The 24,384-nt window shown below is 40.8% G+C and overlaps 2 protein-coding genes across 13 annotated transcripts in view; one reads left to right on the top strand and one right to left on the bottom strand.

The window, feature by feature from the left end:
- Nucleotides 1–11,412, top strand: part of APBB2 (amyloid beta precursor protein binding family B member 2) — a 383,779-nt gene extending 372,367 nt beyond the window's left edge. For all 11 annotated transcript variants that reach the window (XM_058722766.1, XM_058722767.1, XM_058722758.1 and 8 more), the window contains 3 exons: nucleotides 1,242–1,357; nucleotides 3,033–3,212; nucleotides 7,544–11,412. In XM_058722766.1, the coding sequence (XP_058578749.1) occupies nucleotides 1,242–1,357; nucleotides 3,033–3,212; nucleotides 7,544–7,711 (464 nt within the window). In that variant the 3' untranslated portion in view covers nucleotides 7,712–11,412. The remainder of the gene's footprint in view (nucleotides 1–1,241; nucleotides 1,358–3,032; nucleotides 3,213–7,543) is intronic.
- A 1,684-nt stretch (nucleotides 11,413–13,096) lies between these two features.
- NSUN7 (NOP2/Sun RNA methyltransferase family member 7) overlaps nucleotides 13,097–24,384 on the bottom strand; it is a 53,847-nt gene continuing 42,559 nt past the window's right edge. Inside the window, exons 10-12 of one of the 2 annotated variants that reach the window (XM_058722771.1) lie at nucleotides 23,388–23,505; nucleotides 15,561–15,684; nucleotides 13,097–14,712 (exon numbers count right to left, since the gene is read on the bottom strand). In XM_058722771.1, coding sequence (XP_058578754.1) covers nucleotides 14,074–14,712; nucleotides 15,561–15,684; nucleotides 23,388–23,505 — 881 coding nt within the window. In that variant the 3' untranslated portion in view covers nucleotides 13,097–14,073. The remainder of the gene's footprint in view (nucleotides 14,713–15,560; nucleotides 15,685–23,387; nucleotides 23,506–24,384) is intronic. The other variant, XM_058722772.1, reaches the window with a different exon arrangement.

Consider the following 24,384-nt stretch of genomic DNA (forward strand, 5'->3'; position numbering starts at 1 on the left):
TGGCACTTCCTCCAGAGTTCACAGAGTTACCGTTTGACTCAGCAGTTCTGCTCCTGGGCACATACCCAAGTGAAATGAAAACATCTGTCCACACACACATTCACAGTAGCAGCATTCGTAATAGTCACAAAGTAGAAACAAATGTCCCTCAACTAACAAATGGATTCATGAGATGTGATGCTGCCATACAGTGGAATTTTATTTGGCAGTAAAAAGGAATGAAGTACTAAAATAAATAAATAAATAAATAAATAAGGAATGAAGTACTAAAAAAAAAATTTAAAAAAAAAGGAATGAAGTACTAAAAAAAAAAATTAAAAAAAAAAAAGGAATGGAGTACTAAAAAAAAAAAAATAAAAGGAATGAAGTACTGATAAATGCTACAACGTGGACGAACCACGAAGACCATATGCTAAATGAAAGAAGCCAGTTACAAATCACACATACTGTGTGATTCCATGTATATGAAATGTCCAGAAGAGACAAATCTCTTGGGATAGAAATTAAATTAAGTAAGTAATTGCCTAGAACTAGGGGGCTGGAAAGAGATGGATGGTGACCCCAAAAATGTAAAGGGTTCCTTTTTGAGGAAATGAACATGTTCTAAAATTCATTGTGGTGATGATTACACACCTTTGTGAATTTACTAAAAACTAGTGCGTTGTACACTTTGAGTGAATTATAGATGAATTATATATCAATAAAGTTGTTATCTGACCTACCCCCTCACTGCCACAAAAAAACGGGTGTGGGAACACTCAGCAAAAGGGCCCCCTGGTATAGTGCATTCTACTCATGTACAGGGCCTTCCAAACTTGGCCTTGTTCAAGTAGCAGAATAAGGTGGAGGAGGATCGGAGTATTCTGGCAGTCGCTGGCTTCTGTTCAGTTCCTTTTTTCCCAGGCTCCTTGCTTAGGAAAAGGTAGCATTTGCTTCAGTGCTGTTTATATACTTGGGGCTGGGGAATCTTTGGAGAGGAAGTAGTACCATGGTCCAGTTAGACAGGACATCACACACTGCACGTCTCTGGAGGCTCTCATGACCCTCCTTTCTATTGAAAAAGCTGGCTTTTTTTTCCCTCCCCAAGCAATGAAATGCTCAAATAGAATGTCTCCTGGAACTATTTAAAAAAAAAAAAAAAAAGATTACTTTGGGTGTAGCTGTTACTGGGTGATTTGGGCCCACATTGGAGAGTGATAAGTGGCTTTAGGACCTTTTTCAATTATCTGTTCCATCCACAGGAATGGATACCCTGAACAATGCCATAGAAAGTCTTATGACCTCATCTAACAAGGAGGATTGGCCGTCAGTGAACATGAATGTGGCCGATGCTACTGTGACTGTCATCAGTGAAAAGGTAAGAAGGATCGTAGATGCAGTTGGTCTGTCTGGGTTACAGTGAAACTCTGGATACAGTAATCTTCCATGGAACTTAGACACATAGCCAAGGCTTCACCTCCAGGGAGTTATGCTTACTTGTAATTAAAATAGCCTGCATTTATAAAACAATTTTTTTGTCCTTTGTGTCTGGATCTCTGCATAACTTTGCTCTCCTCTGAAGCAAGAAGCTCCTGTCCTGGTGTTCCCCATTCTTTCTTCCTCATGGGCCCAAGAGATTAAAATCATTTGCCAGAGGTAACTATGACGCTAGCAGTAACTCATTACGGGGAGTGGTTTTTTGGCTGCTCTCCAGGGTTCAGGATTACCTGGGCTATTTGTCTGGAGTTGGGGCCCAGGAGATGCTTCTGTCGTGGAGGGTCTTTGGTTTGTTCTGTCAATAGTAGCAGAGGCCGGTGGTCATCCAGAGAGGCCAGCATTAGCCTCGAACCAAATTATCCCAATTTTATGGTTGATGAAACTGAGGCACGGCGAGGTTAAATAACTGCCCATGGTCACAACAGCTAGAAGTGGCAAGCTCAGGACTTGATCCAGGCAGTCTGCTCCAGACTCTTTACCACTTTTCAGTTCCACCACCGTGAAGCACCTGCCACGGAAAGACCGCAGGTTGTTGGCCTGCTCCTGATTCTGTCCACTAGGAGGTCACCTTCAAGCCCAATTCACCTTCTCAAAAGGAGTTAGGAGTAAGATGCTCACTGACCCTGCCTGCCTCTCCAGCCTGCCAGGCTGGATTTCCTTAAGTCTTGAAACATGTCATACCCTTTTCTGCCTCAGCATCTACAAGCACTTCTGTGCTCCACGCCTTTGCCTACCCGACATTTACCGGGATCTCAACCTAAACATCATCTCTCCCAAGAAAACTTCATGGCGTCTCAGGCTAGTTTCATTTGCCTGTTAAGGAATTCCATAGCACCTGAGTGAATATTTAGTAAGTCAAGATGTTAATGATCCAGAAGTCAACATTCTGGATGTGTTTACTAATTCACAAACTACATATGGTTGTTGCAAAGGATGTGGTGTTCGTAAGAATGAATTCCGAACATTTCTTTACACTGCATCATATGGATACCATATGGGGACTGGTTTGTGGGGAACAAAGTGATTTGGCAGCTTTTATACACAGTTTTAGATAGAAATATGATTCCACGTGGTATTTAGCATGGGAAGGAGAACTGGATGGAAAGCCATCCCATGGCTCCTTTTCTCTTGGTTGCTCTGAGGTTTCCAGCGGGTTCACTTGGGCAAATGGGTTTTGAGCCACTGGGTGCCCTGTATGGGCAAAACCGAAGAAGTATAGTATACATGGCAGGGTTCCTACCCACAGTGAACACGCAGGCTTGAAGCCTAGAGGACCGACAGCAACAGAACATGCCTGCCACGGAGAGTGTAGCTCAGAGCGGGATTAAATGTCAGACGCCCACATAGCAATGATGGCTGCTGCGGACATATTTAGAAACTCGCCTTTCTAGGAAAACAGTCCTTTCTAAATCCAGTCGAGCTATGTATTTTTAACACCAGTGTCTCTACACGGCCACTCCAGTCTTGATTCTATGATCTAAGAAATGAATATGTTTATTTTATAACTGTTGCCTGGCTTCACAGACAGAGTGGGGGCTGACCAATGTGTCTTGCAGAATGAAGAGGAAATCTTAGTGGAGTGCCGCGTGCGATTCCTGTCCTTCATGGGCGTCGGGAAGGATGTTCATACATTTGCCTTCATCATGGACACCGGGAACCAGCGTTTTGAGTGCCACGTTTTCTGGTGCGAGCCTAATGCGGGTAACGTGTCTGAGGCGGTACAGGCCGCCTGCATGGTGAGTAGTCACACGCCAGGGAGCTGTTGGACCTCCCGCACCACTGCTCTTGTCTCATATGCGGTAAATTAGCACAGAGTTACTAATATAAGGGAAAATATGTCTAATCTCTAAAGTGATGTTTTGCTGTATAACACCCTCATTCCTGTGGACACAGTCACGATGAGCGGTTTACCATCTCAAGAGGCCAGGACGCCTACAAGAAGCGGGACTGGGCGGAGCGATGTTCTGAGGAGATTTCCAGTATCACTGAAAGCAGTGATCTTCAAAGCCACAAATTCTTAATTCTTGATCTCTAATTAATTTCAATAGGTGATCAGGAAATGTTGGTCATGTATGAATTGGTGCTATTTAGAACGAACTTGGTACTTAAAAAAATTGCAGTGTATTGAATGATTTTTATTTCAGATAGTTGGTTTAAGCCCACTGTTCTTACATATTTTATTTAATTTATATCTGTGAACTTAATCCTTAAAACAGCTATTTGTAAGGTAGTTGTTCTGTTTTCTTTATGACAGAACAGAGGCTCAGAAGAAAGAGCGGGCCTCAGGGCACAGAGTTGACAAGACAAAGCCTGTGTTCAACCCCAAGTTTTGGGGGTTTTTTTGTTTGTTTTTTAATGTTTATTTATTTTTGAGAGAAAGAGTGCAAGCAGGGAAGGGCAGAGAGAGAGGGAGACACAGAATCCAAAGTAGGCTCCAGGCTCTGAGCTGTCAGCACAGAGCCCAAAGTGGGGCTCGAACACACCAACTGAGAGATCATGACCTGAGCCGAAGTCGGACGCTCAACCGACTGAGCCAAGTAGGTGCCCCGCAACCCCGAGTTTTTGAGGTGACACAGCCAGTTCTCTTTGCACCATGTATATGATATCAAACACCACATCATTCATTCTGCAAATATCCTTTGAGCACCTATTGTGCTGGACGCTGAAAAAGTTCTAGAAAATTTGAGGGAACAGTATGAATGTAGGCACCAAAACCTGAGGTGGATGGTGATTCTTAGCAACAACAGGTTCGGTTGCTGGAATCAAGTAAAGGAGGTCAGGTCTGTATGATAAAAAGCCTGTGATATCATGGCAACGTGTTTATCTTCAGCAAAGATTAAGATTATTAAGCAAGAGAGATGAATTGGTATTAGGTTTTAAAAGCAAACTCAAAACAAAAACAAAACCCACCAAAGTTAGAGGATGGGTTGAGAGGATAAGGTTGAGGTGGAGAGATCAGCCAAGAAGCCATTTTACTGGTCACATGAGGGTGTCAGAGGGTCTAAACCAGGAGAACAAGCAGGAGTAGACGACTTGGGATGTTGTAGAGAATTGCCTGGCTGGGGATGAGGAATGGTGAACTTGAAGCACCTGTTCTTCATTTAATTCAATCCACCATTTGTGGGCTGGACTCTGGGAAGTTCCAGTAGGGCTGAGAGATGAGCCTTACATTACAGAGCTTAAGTATATGAGGAGACACATAAGCCAAAATTCAGTTGCAGTGTAAAAGATGCTCTAACTAGAAGTATAAGACCACACTAGACTGAAAAGTGACCTGGAGGAAAAAGAAGTAGAGGCCTTAAAATAGACCAAAGTCTGACAGGAAAGGGGTAGCGCAACAGTAAGGGGGTTTGCTTCAAGAAGTTTTATGATGGGCGGGGCAAGGGGAGATTTGCACATTTTTTCGGCTGAGGGAAATGAGCTGGTGAAGGTGGATTGAAATGAGGGTCATATAAAGAGTTGGGGCGAGGTCTTGGTGGTAGATTAAGAACCTAGGGTTGGGGTTTGGCCTCCTGATTGGGTCGCAGTGACTTTGAGACTAGTCAGATGCTAAGAATCCAAGAGTGACAGGTGGCATGGAGGTTGGGAGAGTTCTCTGTTTTTCTACATACAGTACATCACTAAGGTTAAGAATGAAGGGAAAGGATGAGGTGGGCTGTAGTTGGCAATGATGAGTCACGAGGAAAGGGAGTCTGCTGACTTTTCCCTTAAAAGGCACCTTTGAATGGAGAGGGACGGAGGGAAGAGGGAGGGTAAGAGCTAGTGCTGTGTGCTCATGATCTGGCATCCTTCTTCCCACAGTCCTTTGTCAGAGGTGCATTTTCCCCTCAAGTACTGCAGAGCCAGATGCTAATTCAGATCTGCCTGCATGTGAAGGGGCAGGGTGGGGGTGGTGGGGGCAGAGCTGGTGGAGGAGTCACGACGCATCTCTGACCCAGCACAAGAGCCCGAGATGGGATGAAGGAGACAATAGAAAATGAAAGCATTCAGTCAAGCAAAAATGGAGGATGACTATTTAGTTATTTCCTGAAATTGAAAAGGGATCGTAACAGATGGTTTTAGTCATAAAATGAATGGCTGTCAGCCATAATTGTACATTTTAAATGCTGGTGACAATTAAATAATTAGCTTTATCACTGGTTACAGTTTGTTGTCTGATTCCCAGACTTATTTTCTGTCTTAGGAACAATTTTTATTCATGTGCTTATAATTTTAATTATAACAGGGCAGCCAGCTCAAGTGGCTCAGCCAATCCAGCATGAGTCATACTGATGACATCGGCCTCTTCTTTACGCTCAGAGTCCAGCATTTCTAACTCTATGGCTTTCCTCTTGAATTAAATCTGCATGATTCTCCATCCGAAATCTCTACACGTGAATTTCTATCACCTGAAATATCTGTATTGTAAACACATTCTTTTGAATCCACCTAATTTTTAGGCATATTTTGCAGCTGAGTGGCATAGGCCTAGCTGAAGATGTTTTGGTGAAATTTAGAATGAGAGAGGAAGCCTCAGTGAAATCCATCAGGTGCGATTTTGATTCACACTGGACTTACGTAATGTTAGAGATTTCCGGTCCAGTGTACCGTGTTGCACACCTGCCCGTGTATAAATCTGTGCTTTGGAAGTGTACGGTTTGGGTTGCGTTGCAGACCTGGCAAGATACCTTACACAGAGGAGATTTGGTAAATCGTTTCTCGTATGATGGGGTTGAAGGGGCTAGTTCTGTGGCCTTTGGGCTTTGTGACTCGGAGTTCTGCTGTGGATAGTTTATGCTTCCCATGGGGAAACATCAACCTGTTTCACACTGTACCAAAGAACCTATTAATATTTAAGTAGCTTTTTAAAAATCAGCCATGGAATTATTTTCAAGTGCTTAGATTAGGAAAAAACATACTTTGTAAATTTTAACCTTCTTATCTAATTTTGAAGAATTACTTTTCATTAATAGAAAACTAGGTGGACTGTGTTATATTTCGGAAGGAGAGAAACTATCTACGGTGCCAGCAGTGCTAATGGATACTTTAAAATCCATTAGGATTTAGGGGCGCCTGGCTGGCTCAGTCGTTGGAGCATGTGACTCTCGATCTTGGGGTTGTGAGTTCGAGCCCCACATGGGGTGTAGAGATTACTTAAAATTTTTAAATCCATTAGGATTTAGACTCGTGGATAAAATGTGTCCTAAAATCTTTATACATCATTCTTTTTTATTAAAGCAGGAAACAGGAAGGGGAACAAACATTTGTGAATGCCTCCTGCGTTGGTAGGCCTGTTTTCAGCATGCAGCAAGTATTCCCTAATCATAACACCCTCTGTAAAGATCCCAGTCTTCTGCCATTTTACATTGAAGAAACTAAGGCTCAGAGATTGAGTAACTTGCTTGGGTCACACAGTTCCCATAAATGGTAGAACCTAGATTCACACTGTGCCCTTTCTCCCATGTTGTCTCCCAGGTAGCCATGAGCACTTACCTCACGTACAAAGATGTACGTGTCTCCGACAAAACCCTAATACTGTCTCTCCCAGTCCTCTTCCTTTTCATTAGCTCTTCGACTGTCCGGCATATTAATTGCAGCCAATCCATAAAGAGAACAAGTAGAGGGTGGAGGTGGGTAGAAGAAAAGGATGGCAAAAGCCACAACACTTTTGCTGAGCCTAATGATCATAAGAACCCTTAAAATACCCACATTAAGGAAACAGAATAAACTTAGGGCCCCTGGGTGGCTCAGTTGGTTAAGTGTCCGACCCTTGATTTCAGCTCAGGTCACGATCTCATGGTTCACGAGATGGAGCTCTGCCTTGGGCTCTGCACTGACAGTGCAAGTCTGCTTGGGATTCTCTCTCTCCCTCTCTGCCCCTCCCGCACTCTCACGCACACATTCTCTCAAAATAAATACTTTTTAAAAAGGGGAAAAAAAGAAAAACTCTTGGATTAATGTGTAGGAGCTAGGTCATTAAGTTTTGCAAGTAAATGTATTGGTGATGCATTAAGTCATCAAATCATAAATTAAACAAGAAAGGATGATACATCGTTAACGACCATAAAACATTTTTGTTTTATTTCAGTTACGATACCAGAAGTGTTTGGTAGCCAGGCCGCCTTCACAGAAAGTTCGACCACCTCCTCCGCCAGCAGACTCAGTGACCAGAAGAGTCACAACCAATGTAAAACGAGGGGTCTTATCCCTCATTGACACTTTGAAACAGAAACGCCCTGTCACAGAAACGCCATAGCTGCATTTGCTACAGGATTCTGTAATATTTACCTGAAGATTGAATAGCTACACTAAAGAAGATGAACTGATATCTGGCCTTCCATTCAGTTGCTGATGCTTTGTCTTCAGAGAATTTATCCTTAACCAAACAGTGTTAGACAAGCATGTTCTCTCGTCTTGCCACCATCATGTGATATGAAAAGAAGCATGACTAATTTTTTTTGCTATCAGTCAGATACATCATGAGCAGTGGAAGGTCTTTTTCTTATTGTAAATATCGTGAACATTAACTTCATACACACGGAGAAGAATGTGGCCACACCCCTCCTGGTGAACTAACGCTGAGTCCTTGGAGTGAATGACGCCTGAGTTAGTTTCACTGTCTTCTTGACTGGATCTGTCACAAGCAATGTTTAAGTCCTGCAGCACTTGGCCCTGTTGCCAACATTGGAGTAGCCACTGCGTACCAGATACCATTGAATTGCTGTAAAACTAGGATGATGGGTTTTTGTTGCAGTCTTTCATGAAATTGAACCTTTGGGTTGACAGAATTGGCTGTTGGCATCAGTACAGAAACCAACCGGCAGCTTTCCTTGACAAGCCCTTTGACACATGGACACCATTTCATGTCTGCAGCTGTTTTGTGGGATGTTGGGGAAAAAGTGAAACTTGAAAATTGAAAAACAAATCAAATTTGAGAAATTAAAATTGAACAAAAAAGGGCCTTTCTTTCTAGACGGTTTTCAAACTGATTATTAAAAACAAGAAAGATTTAAGAAAATCCTAATGCATTTCGGGTAGGACATGTTTCAAACTTCTGCCTTATATTGTACAATGCAGCTAGAGAATTATAGTTCACTCTGGCCATTCTCTACATAAACATTAAAATGAAATCTTCCTCGTACGCCTTTTATCCTTAGTTTGTTAATTAGCCAATATGCAATTTGGAGTTGAGGAAATGTCATTTATATTTTGGATCTCCACCACCACATTATTTTGTTAGTCCGCCTCCTAGTGAAACCCACTAGGATTCTGTATCTAGCTCAGTCTTACCCTAATGCTTTTTGCCCAGAAAGCTGTCTGTCCATCGTGTATTGTCCATGGCAACAAATTACATTAAATTGAACCTTTTGAATTTATGTATTTAATATTGGGGATTTGTTGGACTTTACTAGATATATTTTTAAATTTATATCTTTTCCATTTTTTCAAGATTTAAAAATTTCATATCAGAGCAAAATAAACATAGCAACAACGGACTGCTTAACAAGTTTCCCCAAAATAGCAGTTTCCTGCTTCACGTTTCTCATGTACTTACAAAGATACTCAGATTTAGACTCTTGTTGACATTGTTGTTTTAAAAGGAAGTTGCTAAGGAGACCAATCTAAATATTAGTCTTATTTGCTTCTTAATGGCAAAATTAATGCGTTAAGAACATCCAGTTTTAAAAGGAGCACTTTATTTACCCACTGCTGTGTACTTACTTGTCAATGGTTTCCACATTCTTATCACATCTGAGCCTTACAAGGTAGGGAAAGGTGCCAAACACATCTGAGAAATAAAAATATAAAGTACCAAGAGGCTCAATCACCTTGCCTAAGATCTCTCGAAAGTTTGTGAGAGAGCCGGGACAAAAGCCCACACTTCCCAACTCTTATAAGTTATGCTGCTTTTACATCGGTGAGGAAGAGTCTTTCCAAAATTACTCTGGGCATATCTAGTTATTGTCAGGAAATCTTAGAATTCCCTGTAGAAGGCGGGAAATATGTCCCAATTACTCACGCAGTGATATTAATCATAAAACCATCGCCCTCTCTCAGTCCAGGACTGTTTTCCTGCAGTGTGCCTCAAATGTGTTGTAGAGGACAGGATTCTACACGCTGTACGGCCTGTTCAACTTACAAGGTTTTCCAGAGATGATGTTACTTGTGATAGACACATTCCTAACTCACGGTACTTAGCCACCAGAGAACACGATGGAGCAGGTGGCCTTCTGCTATTCCCTCAGAACTCTGGAACTGTTTGCTAGCACCCTGGTGTTATGACCAAAATGATGCCACTCTAGAAATGAATTCTACTTCTCACCAGCCTATATGCTATTCTATCTGAAGTAACCAGTGCCATCATAAGAAATTATTGCATTAAGAAAGTCCTTACTGTGCCCTTTGAAAAGCTGTTCAAAATTCAATCATGATGAGGTTTCATCTCGAGCTCCACAATGAAAGGTTTTAGTGTGATAAAAATTCTGAACAGGTCCTCCACTTTTATATTGGAAATCTCTACCCGAACCCACCGTTCATTTTCTAAGGCATACATTTGTTTGTTTTCAGGATCAAGAATACTGAGCTAGCTTTAAGTAGCAAACTGATTTATATATGCAATTATAGGATGCATTAAGACGAACGATAGCCTTTACATATTGAAAACTTTACTGCAGATATTTTGTTTTGAAAATAGCTTTGCATACTAAATGCAATTAATTTTGTAAAATTGATTATGTTAAACAGTACGTTCAGACACTTTCTGCCATGGCCAAAAAGTATGTATGAAAGTATGTGTGTATTTTCCTGTGTGCGGATGCCGGTGTTTTACCTGATATTGTGGTGACATTCAGTTATCTATGCATTCTTTATATCTGTGACTCGGTAAACAGGCAGCCATGTTCACTATGCCTTGTATGTCTTATCATTTTTTTAATTAACCTGTTAAATACAGCTTAAGATATTTTTATTTTATTTATTCTATTTTTACTGAAATATACTGCATTATCGTGTTAATGTATTCTCTTTACTGGACAGTATCTCACAAGGTATCCAGGCCTAAGTAATCTCAGTGAACTATACGTTGCCGAAAAGGTGGTTTTGTAACGATTTGTAGACACATTTTTATTGGACTATGTAGAAGAAATGGCAACATGCTTAAAGTTCCTTTTATTTTTTAAAAGCAGCTAGATAGACGCAGACTGGCCACCTCATATATGCGCCTCTTGGCAGCCTCAAGGGGAAGAGCCAACACGCCTGTGGCAAACCTAAAGCACCGCTTGGGGCTGTGTGTTTATGTCCTTCCCAACACCTGTCATCTCCTCTAGGCGACAGACACGTGCCCACAAGCCCTCTGTTCACCTGGATAGAAGACCACCCGTAGCTAATTAGGACAACTGTTTTTCGTTCGTGTCTGTCTGACTGCATGAGGGGACATTAGACCCATCTCCACTAAAATTCGTTCCTGGTGAGAAACTGTTGGCACCGCTACTTTGTCAAAGAGCCACTCCGATCTCAGGACGGAGTAGAGATTGGTAAGGTGATTCCACACAAGGTCACCTACTCAAAAGCCCTAAATCTTTCCTCCTTTTCTCGTATGACACACGCATTTCATTAAGCATTGCAACACAGATTCAAGATTTCACAAACAACATGAAAAACATCTGAGACGAGCACAATGTAGCCAGTAAAACCATTAGCTCTCTAGTTTGCCAGGCTTCCTTAACCTAATACCCAGATGACGTGTGTGTTATACAGCCAGTAAAATGAAGTTCAATTTATTTCAGCTTCAGAGAAAAGATTCCACTCACACCCGATCAGTGAGAGCACTCCCTGCCATCCAAAGCGGCTTGTTTATCCTGAAAGAACGTTTGGTTTTGCTTTCGGCCCCATTTGCTGTTGACCACTTTGACACATTTAAATGTAATATGTTGTGAGAATAAACTTAGCTGCATAAAACGTCTGGCTCATTTATCTGACATCTCAGTCCTATAGATCCAGGAAGGGAAATACAAGTTCAGTGTCGCCACGCTACTCATTTTGTTTTCAAATTATTCTGCTTTGCTATTGCAGGTTTCCACCTGGTTAAGAACTAGAAAGTAACTTTAAATTCTGAGTAATTAATTCATCACACTGCTCTTATCTGGTGACCAGGAAGGACCGCTGGCATCCTGAGTCACCAACGCAAGGCCTGGGTAAGCAGTCTAGTGTTAAGAAAGTCTATCTTTCATATCCTTTAAGAGTCTGACGTCAAAGAATGAAGAATAAAGTTGCACAGGCACTAAATCCAAAAGCAAAGGTAGCCAGAAAAACCAGTTGAATCTGGGCTAGTTCAACTGTCAGACATGGAAGAGAAGCAGAATGTAGAGTATGTACCCATTTTTCTGGTTCCTCTTGCGTTCCCGCCCCATAGTTTCTCTTTCACTCTATCAAAGGCAGTTACTCTGAAGGAACGAAATTTCATTTCGGTTTCAGGTATTATACTAGTGGTAAGTAATTTCAGATAAAATTTGCTGTTGGAGAATCTAAATACCAGCAAATCTATTTTAGATTTTTGCAGCACTTCCCTGTAAGAAGCTCAAGAAAGGAAAATGTCCGTGTAATCAATATTCTCCTTCACTCAATCGCTCATGTTGTCTTTATCCAAAGTATTTTTCCCTTTTTACTCCACAAAAGTACTTAAATAATCAATCACACCCTTCTCAGAAGACTCTCAAAAAAGAAAACTACAGGCTTAACAAACCATTCAGAATCTCCATACATTTCTGAAGAGAACAGTGACAAGCGTGTTAGGTAAGATACTGAAAATAAGTGGCCTACATTGTGATGCGATACGAATCACAAGCTTCTCAGAAAACAGCCTGAACTATTCCTTCACAATGAGAGTTTCCTTTTCAGAACATCACAGAAAATAAGGGTCTGAGACCTGCTACTCATGGACAGTGGCATCCTTTGCAGCTTGGGGCAGGGGGAATGAGCGATTCCCTGGAAAACACTCCAGCTCTTCACCCAACAAAGTTCACTGCAGCGGCACTAGTGCCTCGGGACACGGAGTGCTCTAAGCCAGAGCAAGAGGAGAGACACCATATCCGGAACAAAGAAATCTATCGTTTTTTTATTTTTGCAGTCAGTAAAATAAGCTGAGCATTTAAAACACTTCTGGACCTGGTGAGAGTCATAATTGAGAATTCTTTGAGGATTAAAATTTCCAAGTATACGAAGGCTTGTTCCCTTTCTTCATTGACACATTCTATGTAAATTTTTAGCTAAAATAAAGATTTATTACCAATAAAATGAAATTCGCCGTTTAGCCTCACTTCAAGTGAGAAAATAAAGGATAGGGTATTAGGCTGAAATAGACCTAAAAATTCATCTTGAAGAAGATAATACTCCACTGAAATCATGCCACCTGAATTGAACATTTAGGAATTTACATAACACTGTTCAACATGACTAGATTCTGAAAATAGAACTTTATATTCAAACGTTGTGTCTATGAACATGTTTTTAAACAATAGGTTTCATAGTTGTAACTTACTTGATTAAATGTCAAACAATTTCTGTTTCCATGATGAAGAAAAAAAAAATCAATAGACCCCAAAATGATAATCATACCAATTCTTGGTAGGCAATGGATGATACATTCAAGATGAATTGACTTTTAATATAATTAACCTAGTGCTACAATATATTTTAGTTGTGCATCAGAGATGATTTACCAGTTTGATTACCGTGTACCATTTGAAATGACTTGTAGATTTTAGCATTTCACCTGATCTTTGAACAGAATCAGACATTTTTATGGATTTCTTCAATAACAGGTGTCACTTGTAGTCAACAGTTTTGCCTCTTCCTCAGAATTATTACTATTTGGATGGAAATTTGTGTACAGTCACTTTTTCACAACCATATTTGGCAGAAGGGATAGCTGATTGTGTTCAGTCTGCTCAGGATCCCAGAAGCTCTTTCGATGAGAAACCGTTTTTGCTCTGTTAACATACTTCTGAACTATGCACACCTGGAACTTCGGAACCTCCTGTTCTTCCTACTCAATCTCAATCACATCACAAAAACTCATGACACCCCCCCCCCCCGTTTAAAGAATATTTTGATATTTAAGAAAAAAAAAACCAACCTCCATAGCAATTGAAAATGTCAAACCGCAGGTGGATACTGAAAAAGCAACATAAAGTCAGTGTGAGAGGCCAGCATCTTTTACGTATCTACACTCTAGTAAACCACCTCAAGTCTGTTATAAGGCAGACAGTGTTTCCCGTCAGGAAAAATTGTTGCAGCTTTCTCTTAAAACTGGTGTCCTGAGTCCAGACTGAAAGTTAACAAGAGGGATACAAGTTCTAACAGCTGATCCTGAGTCTAAGCTGGACATTCTAGAACAGATCAGCACTGAGCTGTTGAAATGTAGGAATTCTGCTTTTGTTGAAGTGCCTACATTGTTATTTCTCACTTGTCTTAATTCTCCTGAAGTTAACAGCACCTTTAGAAGATACTAAGTGGCCAAAAGGATGAGTATCTTGTATAGGGATGGCTAACCTCAGAGAAATATCAGACTTTTTGAAAAAACATGAACTGCTCTTGACCCCTGTAAAAAACACAAGATGGTCAAAGCCATGGCCGAGGATGCCTGAGTAGGGAGGAAGGTAAGTTTTCTCTAGGCTTTTCCCCTCTTCTGGATATTGATGGTGAGGGAAAGTAGTTGGGCATGACAGTCTTGGGTCCAACCCAACGATAGTAAAAATGTTGAGTTGGTATCTGAGATTTGATCCCTTGGGAACCTGAAAATGGCAACATTACTGGAGGCAAAACAATCTCTACAGGTTTCAGTGCCATCACTCTGTCTTCTGGGCGAGATCTTACGAAGTTTGTCTGCCGTTCATACGGTCTGGGTTGAGCTGTGTTCTTCATAAATGTAGGCACTAAAGGATTGCTGGTGGGCTTGTTGGGTTTTCTGACTTGCGAGGAAGAACCAGCTGTAGTTGTATTTTTCTGTGGAAGAGATGTTTTTGTTGCTAATGTCTCTGACCGATTAGCATTTGCATTACTTTCTCGATTCAGGAATTCAGCAATTTTCATTTGGATGTCATTACTATCATTGGTGGGGGCTTTTGACAATGGTATTTTTGATTTCTTCTTCTTCTTCTCCCGTTTTGAAGCTTTACCCAACTCAATTCCATCCAGTAGACCCTTTGCTGCAGCACGGGCCAAAACATCTTTCACAGACACGGCCTCAGATGGGTCCCGCTACGATCAAAAGAAGCAGTTACTAAATGTAGGAGTTAACTATTGTGTATATTACAAATTTTCTCAGTGTTTCAGTAAAAATAAAAGTGTATCTTTATTATTATAAAAGAAATGGTTTTTAGGCTCGAGTCCCTAATATAGCCCATAAGCCTCAGTAAATGACTTTTTTTTAGACTTACACTTCCCCATTTGTTTTGTTTTTTGTTGCTGTTGTTTTAAGTTTTTATTTTTGAGAGAGAGCGAGAGAGCAGAGGAGGGGCAAGAGAGAGGGGGACAGAGGATCTGAAGCAGGCTCTGCAGACAGCAGACAGCCCGATGTGGGACTCAAATTCATGAACCATGAGATCATGATCTGAGCTGAAGGCAGATGCTTAACCGAGTCACCCTGGTGCCCCAAAACTTCCCCATTTGTAAATCTGACAGAAAAAAAAAAATAATTACAGAGCTTATTTTTTCCCATGTGAGCTAAGATGAACTAGATGTGGCAAAGTGCTTAGAGAAGTGGGGGTGGAGAGCAGGCAAGGGAGGAACCCTCAGGGGGAATAGAAAGATAGAAAAAGGGATTGGGGGGCACTGGCTGGCTCAGCCGGAAGAATGTGCAACTCTTGATGTCGGGGTTGTGGGTTCAAGCTCCACGTTGGGTGTAGAGCTTACTAAAAACATAAACTTAAAAAAAATAGGGATTTTTGTGTCACACAGTAATAATTCTTTCTCCTGTCTTTTAGCTACTTATGAAATAAACACACCATTACAAAATGTTCACAAAATTCCTAGGTTCCTCTTTATGAGGGTTTGTTGTTTCTTAATTCTTAACAAAGTATAACATGGATTGGGATATTCCCCCTTACCTCCCTTGTTAGAACAGAAAGAAAACAACCATTGGTAATTTCAGATGGTTCCATTCTGAAAAACTTATCAGTAGACAAATGTATTTCCTTTAAGGAGCACAGTGGAAGGACAGGAGGACTAAGCCTGCAGGAGATAGGAGCAAACAGGAAATAGTTAGAATGGCTCATTTGCCAATCGAGAGAGACACTAGATTGCAACAATTTTTCTTCTGTTACATTTTCTAATCATTTAAACAAAAATTCCCAATAAGCCTAAAATGTTGAAGCATCATAATATTATTATAAGTTAAAAGCTCTAATATTTCATGTTCAGAATTTATCATGCTTGCCAAGGCTTCCATCTCTAAACAACTATGCCAAGAATACCAGCCTTTCCACAAATTAAAAACTCTTTTCCAACTCAATAGTATGTTAACAAAAAGACTTCCATCAAAACCGGTAAATACACAGAGTAATCACAAAGGTGGAACAGAAAAAAATCCTTTACTTTCACATGTCAAAATACAAAAAGTATATCTTCCTTCCTCTGGTTACTTTTTGCACAATTACAATATAAAAATATGGCCCGTCATTTTCACTACATTATTCTTCTCAACTACTTTTTGAGTATTAACGGATGAGTTATGTAGTGCTCAAGAAAGCATATGACAAAAGACTTGGTGTAAGGTCTCTAATCACTATTATGTGTAAGGTAACATTTTGGTTTTTATATTTACTATTTAATTTCTCATTCAGTAGTAATAAATAATAAATAATTCTTATATTCCCATGCTTTTACAATTAAAATATATTTAATCAAAGCAATAAATATTTTCCCATATAAGTTAAAATATCAGGAACTCTTATTAATAATTTTATATATTCTGAAATTTTTTTAAACCATTTTTCAAGTTTTTATTTAAATTCCAGTCAGTTAACATACAATGTAATGTTAGTTTCAGGTACAGAACTTAGTGATTTAAAATCATTTTAAATTTATATTCATTCACTATTTGCCTACTATGTGCAAGGCATATAAAGATCAATTCTCAATAGTTTACAATTTGGTTGGAGAAACTAATCAGTTTATTAAATTTTTTTTAATGTTTATTTTTGAGAGAGAGAGCGCGCATGAGTGGGGGAGGGGCAGAGAGAGAGGGAGACACGGAATCCGAAGCAGGCTCCAGGCTCCGAGCTGTCAGCACAGAGCCGGACGCGGGGCTCGAACCACGAACCGTGAGAACGTGACCTGAGCTGAAGTCACACGCCCAACTGACTGAGCCACCCAGGCGCCCCCTAATCAGTTTGTAATAATATAAAGAAGGCCCAATAAGAATGCTGAGCCAAGGAGAGACAAAATGAGGTAGTAAGACAGAATAAGGCCCAATTAACTCTGGCCACAGGATAGCGCACGTGGAGACTCCACAGAGGAAGAGCCACTGGTACTGTGTCTTGAAGGGTAAGTTTCCCATAAGGTAAAGAAGGTATTTCTAGGCAGAAAGAAGGAAGGAAACGAAAGAAGGAAACAAAAACACAAGTATCATAAAAATATTCAGGGTGCAGCAAGTATTTCCATGTGGCTGGGACATAAGGTGAGTAAAGGGATGCAGAGGTCACTTACGATGCAGGCAGACACATGACCTCAAGTGACATGCCAAAAGTGGCACAGAAGGTGGTGCTTAATAAATGTTTATGCTGAACTCAGCTGAAGTATAATAGCTGTGTAGGTACTAAAGGCAAGAGAGCTAGTCCCTCCTCTCACCAACCTTGTGGTTACAAACAAACCGAATTTCTGAGGCCTATTTATTTACGTGCTCTACATAAATAGAAATCATCAAAAACAATTTGTTCACATAAGGTAAAAAAATTCTTAGGAAAAATAATGATTTCTTAACAAGTTGGACATACTTAGTTCCAAAATGTAAATATGAAGGTTGGGATTTTGTCAATTTTAATTTATTAACATATTCTTAGCACCTAGAAGAGTGTCTGGTACACAGTAAGTATTCAGTTAGTGTTTAATAAATATGATATATTTTAGCTATATATGCTGTCTTTGCTAATGGTAATAATCCTAATTAAGATTGGTTGAGTTACCTTACAATTACCCCTACATAACAAATTTATTTCTAAACTCCAGGTTATAGGCCATTTCTTTGAATAATAAAGGAAGTTCATATCCAGTCTCGTGGATACCTGACTTAGATGATGACATTTGGGATTTATGCAGTTGATGATATTTAGGTGAGATTTTGGATTTAGAATTGATCCTGGAATGGGTGAGGACTTGAGGATATTGGGGTGAGTTGAATGTATTTCACACATGAGACAGACATCAATTGCGGGGGGGGGAGGTGGGTGCAGAGTGGACTATTGGGGGCTGAATTGTGTCCTCCCCAAAATTCATGTCCACCCAAAACCCAGAATGTGCCCTTATTTGGAAATAGCGTCTTTGCAGATATTTAAGAGGAGGTAATACTGGAGTAGAGTAGACCCTAAGTCCAATATTGGTGTCCCTATAAGGAGAGAGGATACAGAGACACACAGGGGAAGAGGGCCACGTGAAGACAGAGACAGAGGTTAGAGTGACACAGCTACAGGCCCAGGACACTAAAGATTGCTAGTGAACACCAGAAGCTGGGAGAGGCATAAAACAGATTCTTCCTCAGAGGCCCCAGAAGCCAACAACTCTGCCAACACCTGACATTCATTCGGACTTCTGGTCTCCAGAACTGTGAGAGAATAAATTTCTCTTGCTATAAGTCACCAAGTTTGGGACAGTTTGTTGTGGGAGCCTAGGAAAATAAGACACATGGCAAAAGGAATTTTGCAAATGTAATTAAGGTCTCAACCTTAAGCTATGCACGTTATCAGGATGGACCTGACCTAATCACATGAGCCCTTTAAATACAGGTCTATAGGGGTTCTTGGAAGATGGTAGTGGAATAGGAGGCCCCTAGGCTTGCCTTGTCCCACGAATACAATTAGATACCTAGCAAATCATCCTAAATACTCCAGAAATCAGTCTGAAAACTGGCAGAACAAACTCCACAACCAAAGGCAGAGAAGAGGCTACAAAGTAGGAAGTGCGGAGATTTGGCTTGGGAGAGAAATGGATCATGGTGCTGCAGTGGGTTGGGAGCTGTAATCTCAGAGAAGGGTGAGGGACAAACTAGCACACGGAAATGTACAGGAGAGACAAATCCCCATAGCAGTGGACTCGGAGAGTGAAAGGGCCTAAATGTTGTGAGTTCTTTTAACCAGCAAGGCTTAGAGCCTGGAGTTTTAAAGGAGTTTTAAAAGAGAGCTTGGAGGACACTGGGGCTGCTCTTGGAGAGAAAGCAGGCAAAAACAGCAATCTGAAGAGTGCCTGGGCCACAGAGCGAGGAGGTTATTTGCTCATCTTGGAGCCTGTCCCGGATAGGCAGCATTCAATGGAGAGACCCCTCCAGGAACAAAGACACTGGCCAGTGTCATTTCCCTCCGCAGCCCCTCAACATGAGCACAGGGCCACCTGCAGGTACCAGTACAGCACCAACACTGGACACTTGCTACCTGACTTGCTTAAACCAAGCCCTGCCCCCTTGCCATCTGGAAGAACTGCCCTTTCCAGTCATGCTCGCCTCCGTGTCAGTGTGGTAGGCCCCCTCCTGTAGAAGACTGGCCCAAACCCCTACTGACACCGCATCTCCTGACCCAGGTGTTTTGGTGAGGCCTCGATTCTGGTGACAGTGGAGATATATCTCATTTCCCAAGCAGATCAGAGCACACCTAACTAAAATGCACCATATTCAGGCCAGGGACCAAACACTGCCCACAACAGGCACAGAGAGTCTCTGCAGATAACTGGCCTGATGGATAAAGCAGTCAGGACACAACAGCAGAGCACGCACAACACATTGGAGACACTCCCAGAAGTGCCAGGCCCTGGGGAAAAGGGGACCCTACACTGCAGGGCATTATAGGACCTCTTCTTCATAAAGCTATTACCCTCAAGAACAGGAGACGTAGCTAACTTTCCTAACACAGAGAAATAGGCACAGAGACTTAGACAAAATGAGAAGACAGAGGAATTTGTCCCAAATGAAAGAACGAGAGAAGGTGACAGCTGGAGATATAAGTGAAACAGAGTAACAAGCCTGATGGAGAACTTAAAGCAATGATCATAAGGATACTCACTGGACCACACCAAGGCATACTGTTGTTTATTATTAATATTGTTTTAAGTAGGCTCCACACCCAACATAGGGCTCAAACTTACAACCCCAAGATCAAGAGTTGCATGCTCTACTGACTGAGCCAGCCAGGCACTCCACCAACACATTGTAATTAAAATGGTAAAATATAGTGATAAAACAATATTAAAAGCAGCAAGACAAGACAATTTCATACAAAGGAAACCCCGTAAGGCTATTAATGGCTTTTTCTGCAGAAACTTGCCAAGCCAGAAAGGAATGGCATGATATATTCAGAGTGCTGAATGGGAAAAACCTGCAGCCAAGAATACTCTATCCAGCAAGGCTGCAATTCAGAACCAAAGGAGAGATAGAGTTTCCCAAACAAAAACTAAAGGAGTTTGTGATAATTAAACCAGTCCTGCAAGAAATACTAAAGAGGACTCTCGGAATGGAAAGGAAAGGCCAATAATGACAGTATGAAGGTAGGGAACACCAAAGCAGCAAAAATGAATACTTCTTTAAAAAATCAGTGAAGGAACTCACAAAATAGAAGGATGTAAAGTATGATGCCATAAACCTGAAACATGGGGAAGACAGGAGTAAAGAAAGGGTTCAAACTGAAACAACCATCAACCTACTGTAGACTGCTACAGCAGATGTTATACACAAACCTAACAGTATCAAAAACCACTAATAGGCAAAGAATAAAGAGATAGAAATCCAAATTATCACTAAAGAAAACCAGCAATCCATGAAAGAGAGAATGACAAGAACAAGAAAATCTTCAGAAACAACCACGAAACAAGTAATACAATGGCAGTAAAGACATATGTATCAATAATTACTTTGAATGTAAAAAAGTTCCAATCACAAGACATAGGGTGATAGAATGGATAAAAAACCAGACCCATCTATATGCTGCCTACAAGAGACCAATTTCAGACCTAAAGACACCTGCAGATTGAAAGTGAGGGGAGGGGCGCCTGGGTGGCGCAGTCGGTTAAGCGTCCGACTTCAGCCAGGTCACGATCTCGCGGTCCGTGAGTTCGAGCCCCGCGTCAGGCTCTGGGCTGATGGCTCGGAGCCTGGAGCCTGTTTCCGATTCTGTGTCTCCCTCTCTCTCTGCCCCTCCCCCGTTCATGCTCTGTCTCTCTCTGTCCCAAAAAATAAAATAAACGTTGAAAAAAAAAATTAATTAAAAAAAAAAAAAAAGAAAGTGAGGGGATAGAAAAACATTTATGGTGCAAACAGATGTCAAAAGAAAGCCAGAGGGGTGGGGCACCTGGGTGGCTCAGTTGGTTAAGCAGTTAAGCATCAGACTCTTGGTTTCGGCACAGCTCATGATCTCATGGTTCGTGGGTTTGAGCCCCATATCAGAATCTGCGCTGGCAGCAAAAAGCCTGCCTGGGATTCTCTGTCTCCCGCTCACTCTGTTTCTGTCTCTGTCTCTCAAAATAAATTAATTAAAAAAAGAAAGCCAGAGTAGCAATACTTTTATCAGACAAAATTGACTTTAAAACAAAGACTATAACAAGAGGCAAAGAAGGACACCATATAATAATAGAGGGGGCAATCCAACAAGAAGATACAACAATTGTAAACATTATGCACCCAACATGAAAGCACCCAAATACATAAAAGTTAATAACAAATTTAAAGGAGCTAATCTCTAAGGAACATAGATGCAAAAATTCTCAACAAAATACTAGCAAACTGAATCCAACAATACATTTAAAATATCATTCACTGCAATGAAGTGGGATTTATTCCTTGGTTGCCAGGGTGGTTCACTATTTGCAAATAATCAACATAATACATTACATCAATAAGAAAAAGGATAAGAACCATCAGATCACTTCAACAGATGCAGAAAAAGCATTTGACAAAGTACAATATCCATGCATGATAAAAACCCTCAACAAAGATTTAAAGGGAAAACACCTCAACATAATAAAGGCCATATATGAAAAACCCATAGCTAATGTCATCCTCAATGGGGAACTGAGAGCCTTAACCCTAAGGTCAGAAAGAGGACAAGAATGTCACCCTCACCACTTTTATTCAACATCGTACTGGACATCTTTTTTTTTTTTTTTAATGTTTATTTTTTGAGAGACAGAGTGTGAGTGGGGGACGGGCAGAAGGAGTTTACAATTTGGTTGGAGAAACTAATCAGTTTATTACATTTTTTTTAATGTTTATTTTTGAGAGAGAGAGAGAGAGCGCGCGCGTGCTCAGGCGCCCCTGGAAGAGTATTTTTTTAATGTTCATTTTTGAGAGCGAGAGAGAGTGAGAGAGAGCGAGAGAGAGAGAGAGAGAGAGAGAGAGAACATGAGTGGGGGAGGGGCAGAGAGAGAGGGAGACACAGAATCCGAAGCAGGCTCCAGGCTCTGAGCTGTCAGCACAGAGCCGGAAGTGGGGCTCGAACTCACGGACCGCAAGATCATGACCTGAGCTGAAGTCAGACGCTTAACCAACTGAGCCACCCAGGCGCCCCTGTAATTTACTCAGCCCGATGCAGGGCTCGAACTCATGAGGTGTGAAATCATGACCTGAGCCGAAGTCAGTCGCTCAACCGACTGAGCCACCCAGGCGCCCCCTTTTATTTTTTTAAGTTTATTTCTTTATTTATTTTGAGGGGGAGAGAGAGATAGAGAGGGAAGGGGCAGAAAAGCAGGGAGACAGAGAGAGAGAGAGAGAGAGAGAGAGAGAGAGAGAGAGAGAATCCCAAGCAGGCTCCACAGAACCCAACATGGGTCTCAATGTCACCAACCATGACATCATGACCTGAGCCAAAACCAAGAGTTGGACGCTTAAACAACTGAGCCACCCAGGTGCCCCAAGGTGTCATATATTTTTAGATCTATTCCTTATTTTGATGTCCACAGTTTAGATGGAATATTATTGCTTATCCTCTCTACCTCTATTTTATTGCAGCATTTTACCCAGAAGCTACCTGAATTGTTTAGGCTATTTTTACCTCAGTCCTTGTGAGGGACAAAGGCTACAAGGCTACAAGGAGCTTAGAAATGTGTTTTCAGGTAATAAACATCCAATTAAATAATTTTGCTTTTCCTTTCTTTTTTGTGTAGTTGTTAAACTTATTTTGACAGAGGGTGTGTGTGTGTGCAAGCGAAAGAGGAACAGAGAGAGGGGGAGAGAGAGAGAATCCCAGGCAGACTTCATGCTCAGTGCCGATTATGCAGGTCTCGATCTCACGACCATGAGTCCATGAGTCCATGACCACAAGATCATGACCCGAACCAGTATCAAGAGACAGACACTTAACCAACTGAGCCACCCAGGTGCCCCTCTGTCTCCTTTCTAAGTTTATTTTATATACTTACTTTTCTTGTACTGCACTGAGGCATAAATGTATAACTCGGGATATAAAGTTCAGGCCCAATTTATCCAGAAATCAATCAACTCAAAGCCAAAATGCATTTAGCTTTACCAACGATAACAACAAAAAGAATTTTTAGCAGTACAAGAGAATGCTCATGCCAATCCATCATAAAGACTACAGAATCTGTTATAGTTGTAAGAAATTAGGTTGTTTGGTCATGTTAAAGTATAATAAGAAGGATGTGGAACGTCTTTAAATAACTTAAAAATCATAATCATTCATGCTCAGAATATTTGAGTTCAGAGCAATCCTTTCCTTTCTTACCTATAAGGTTGTACTTTAATCCCATGGTCTTGAAATTCCAGTGCTTTCTTAACAACACCTTCATTTTCTTCTGGATAAACTGAACACGTGCAATAAACAACTGCTTGAGCTTTAGTAACTATATGCAAAGAAGGTGGTAATTAATAATAATGGCCCCATTAACAATCCTAAACAGACTTATGTTTCCAAACATCTGTTTGATACTAATACCACATGGTTTTGATGGGAATGATTTCCATAGATGCTTGGATTATTCCCCTCTTCAAAACACGTATTAGTAACGTAGTCTGTGGCCAATAAGTAAAGTAAATCTAACTGAATTGTATGGAAATTGAATTTTTTTTTTCTCTCAAGTTTTTATATAAATTCCAGTTAACACACAGTGTAATAGTTTCAGGTGAAGAATTTAGTGATTCATCACTTACATATAATACTCAGTGCTCACCACAAGTGCATTCCTTAATCCCCCTCACCCATTTATCCTATTCCCCTGCCCACCTCCCCTCCAGTAACCATCAGTTTGTTCTCTATAGTGAAGAATCTGTTTTATGGTTTGTCTCTCTCTTCTCCCCCACCCCGTTCATTTGTTTTGCTTCTTAAATTCCACATGAGTGAAATCATATGGTATTTGTCTTTCTTTGACTGACTTATTTCACTTAGCATTATACTCTCTAGCTCCATCCACATCATTGCAAATGGCAAGACTTCATTTTTTATGGCTGAGTAATATGCCAGTGTGTGTGTATGTATAGCTATAGATGATACAGATATAGATATAGACATAGATGCCACATCTTCTTTATCCATTCATCAGTCAATGGACATTTGGGCTCTTTCCATAGTTTAGCTATAGTTGGTAATGCTGCTATAAACATCAGGGTGCACGTATCCCTTCAAATCAGTATTTTTGTATCTTTTGAGTAAATAGTGTAGTGGCTGGATCATAGGGTAGTTCTATTTTTAACTTTTCAAGGAAACTCCATACTGTTTTCCACAG

Source organism: Neofelis nebulosa, chromosome 3, assembly GCF_028018385.1.
Source record: "Neofelis nebulosa isolate mNeoNeb1 chromosome 3, mNeoNeb1.pri, whole genome shotgun sequence".
NCBI lineage: Eukaryota > Metazoa > Chordata > Mammalia > Carnivora > Felidae > Neofelis > Neofelis nebulosa.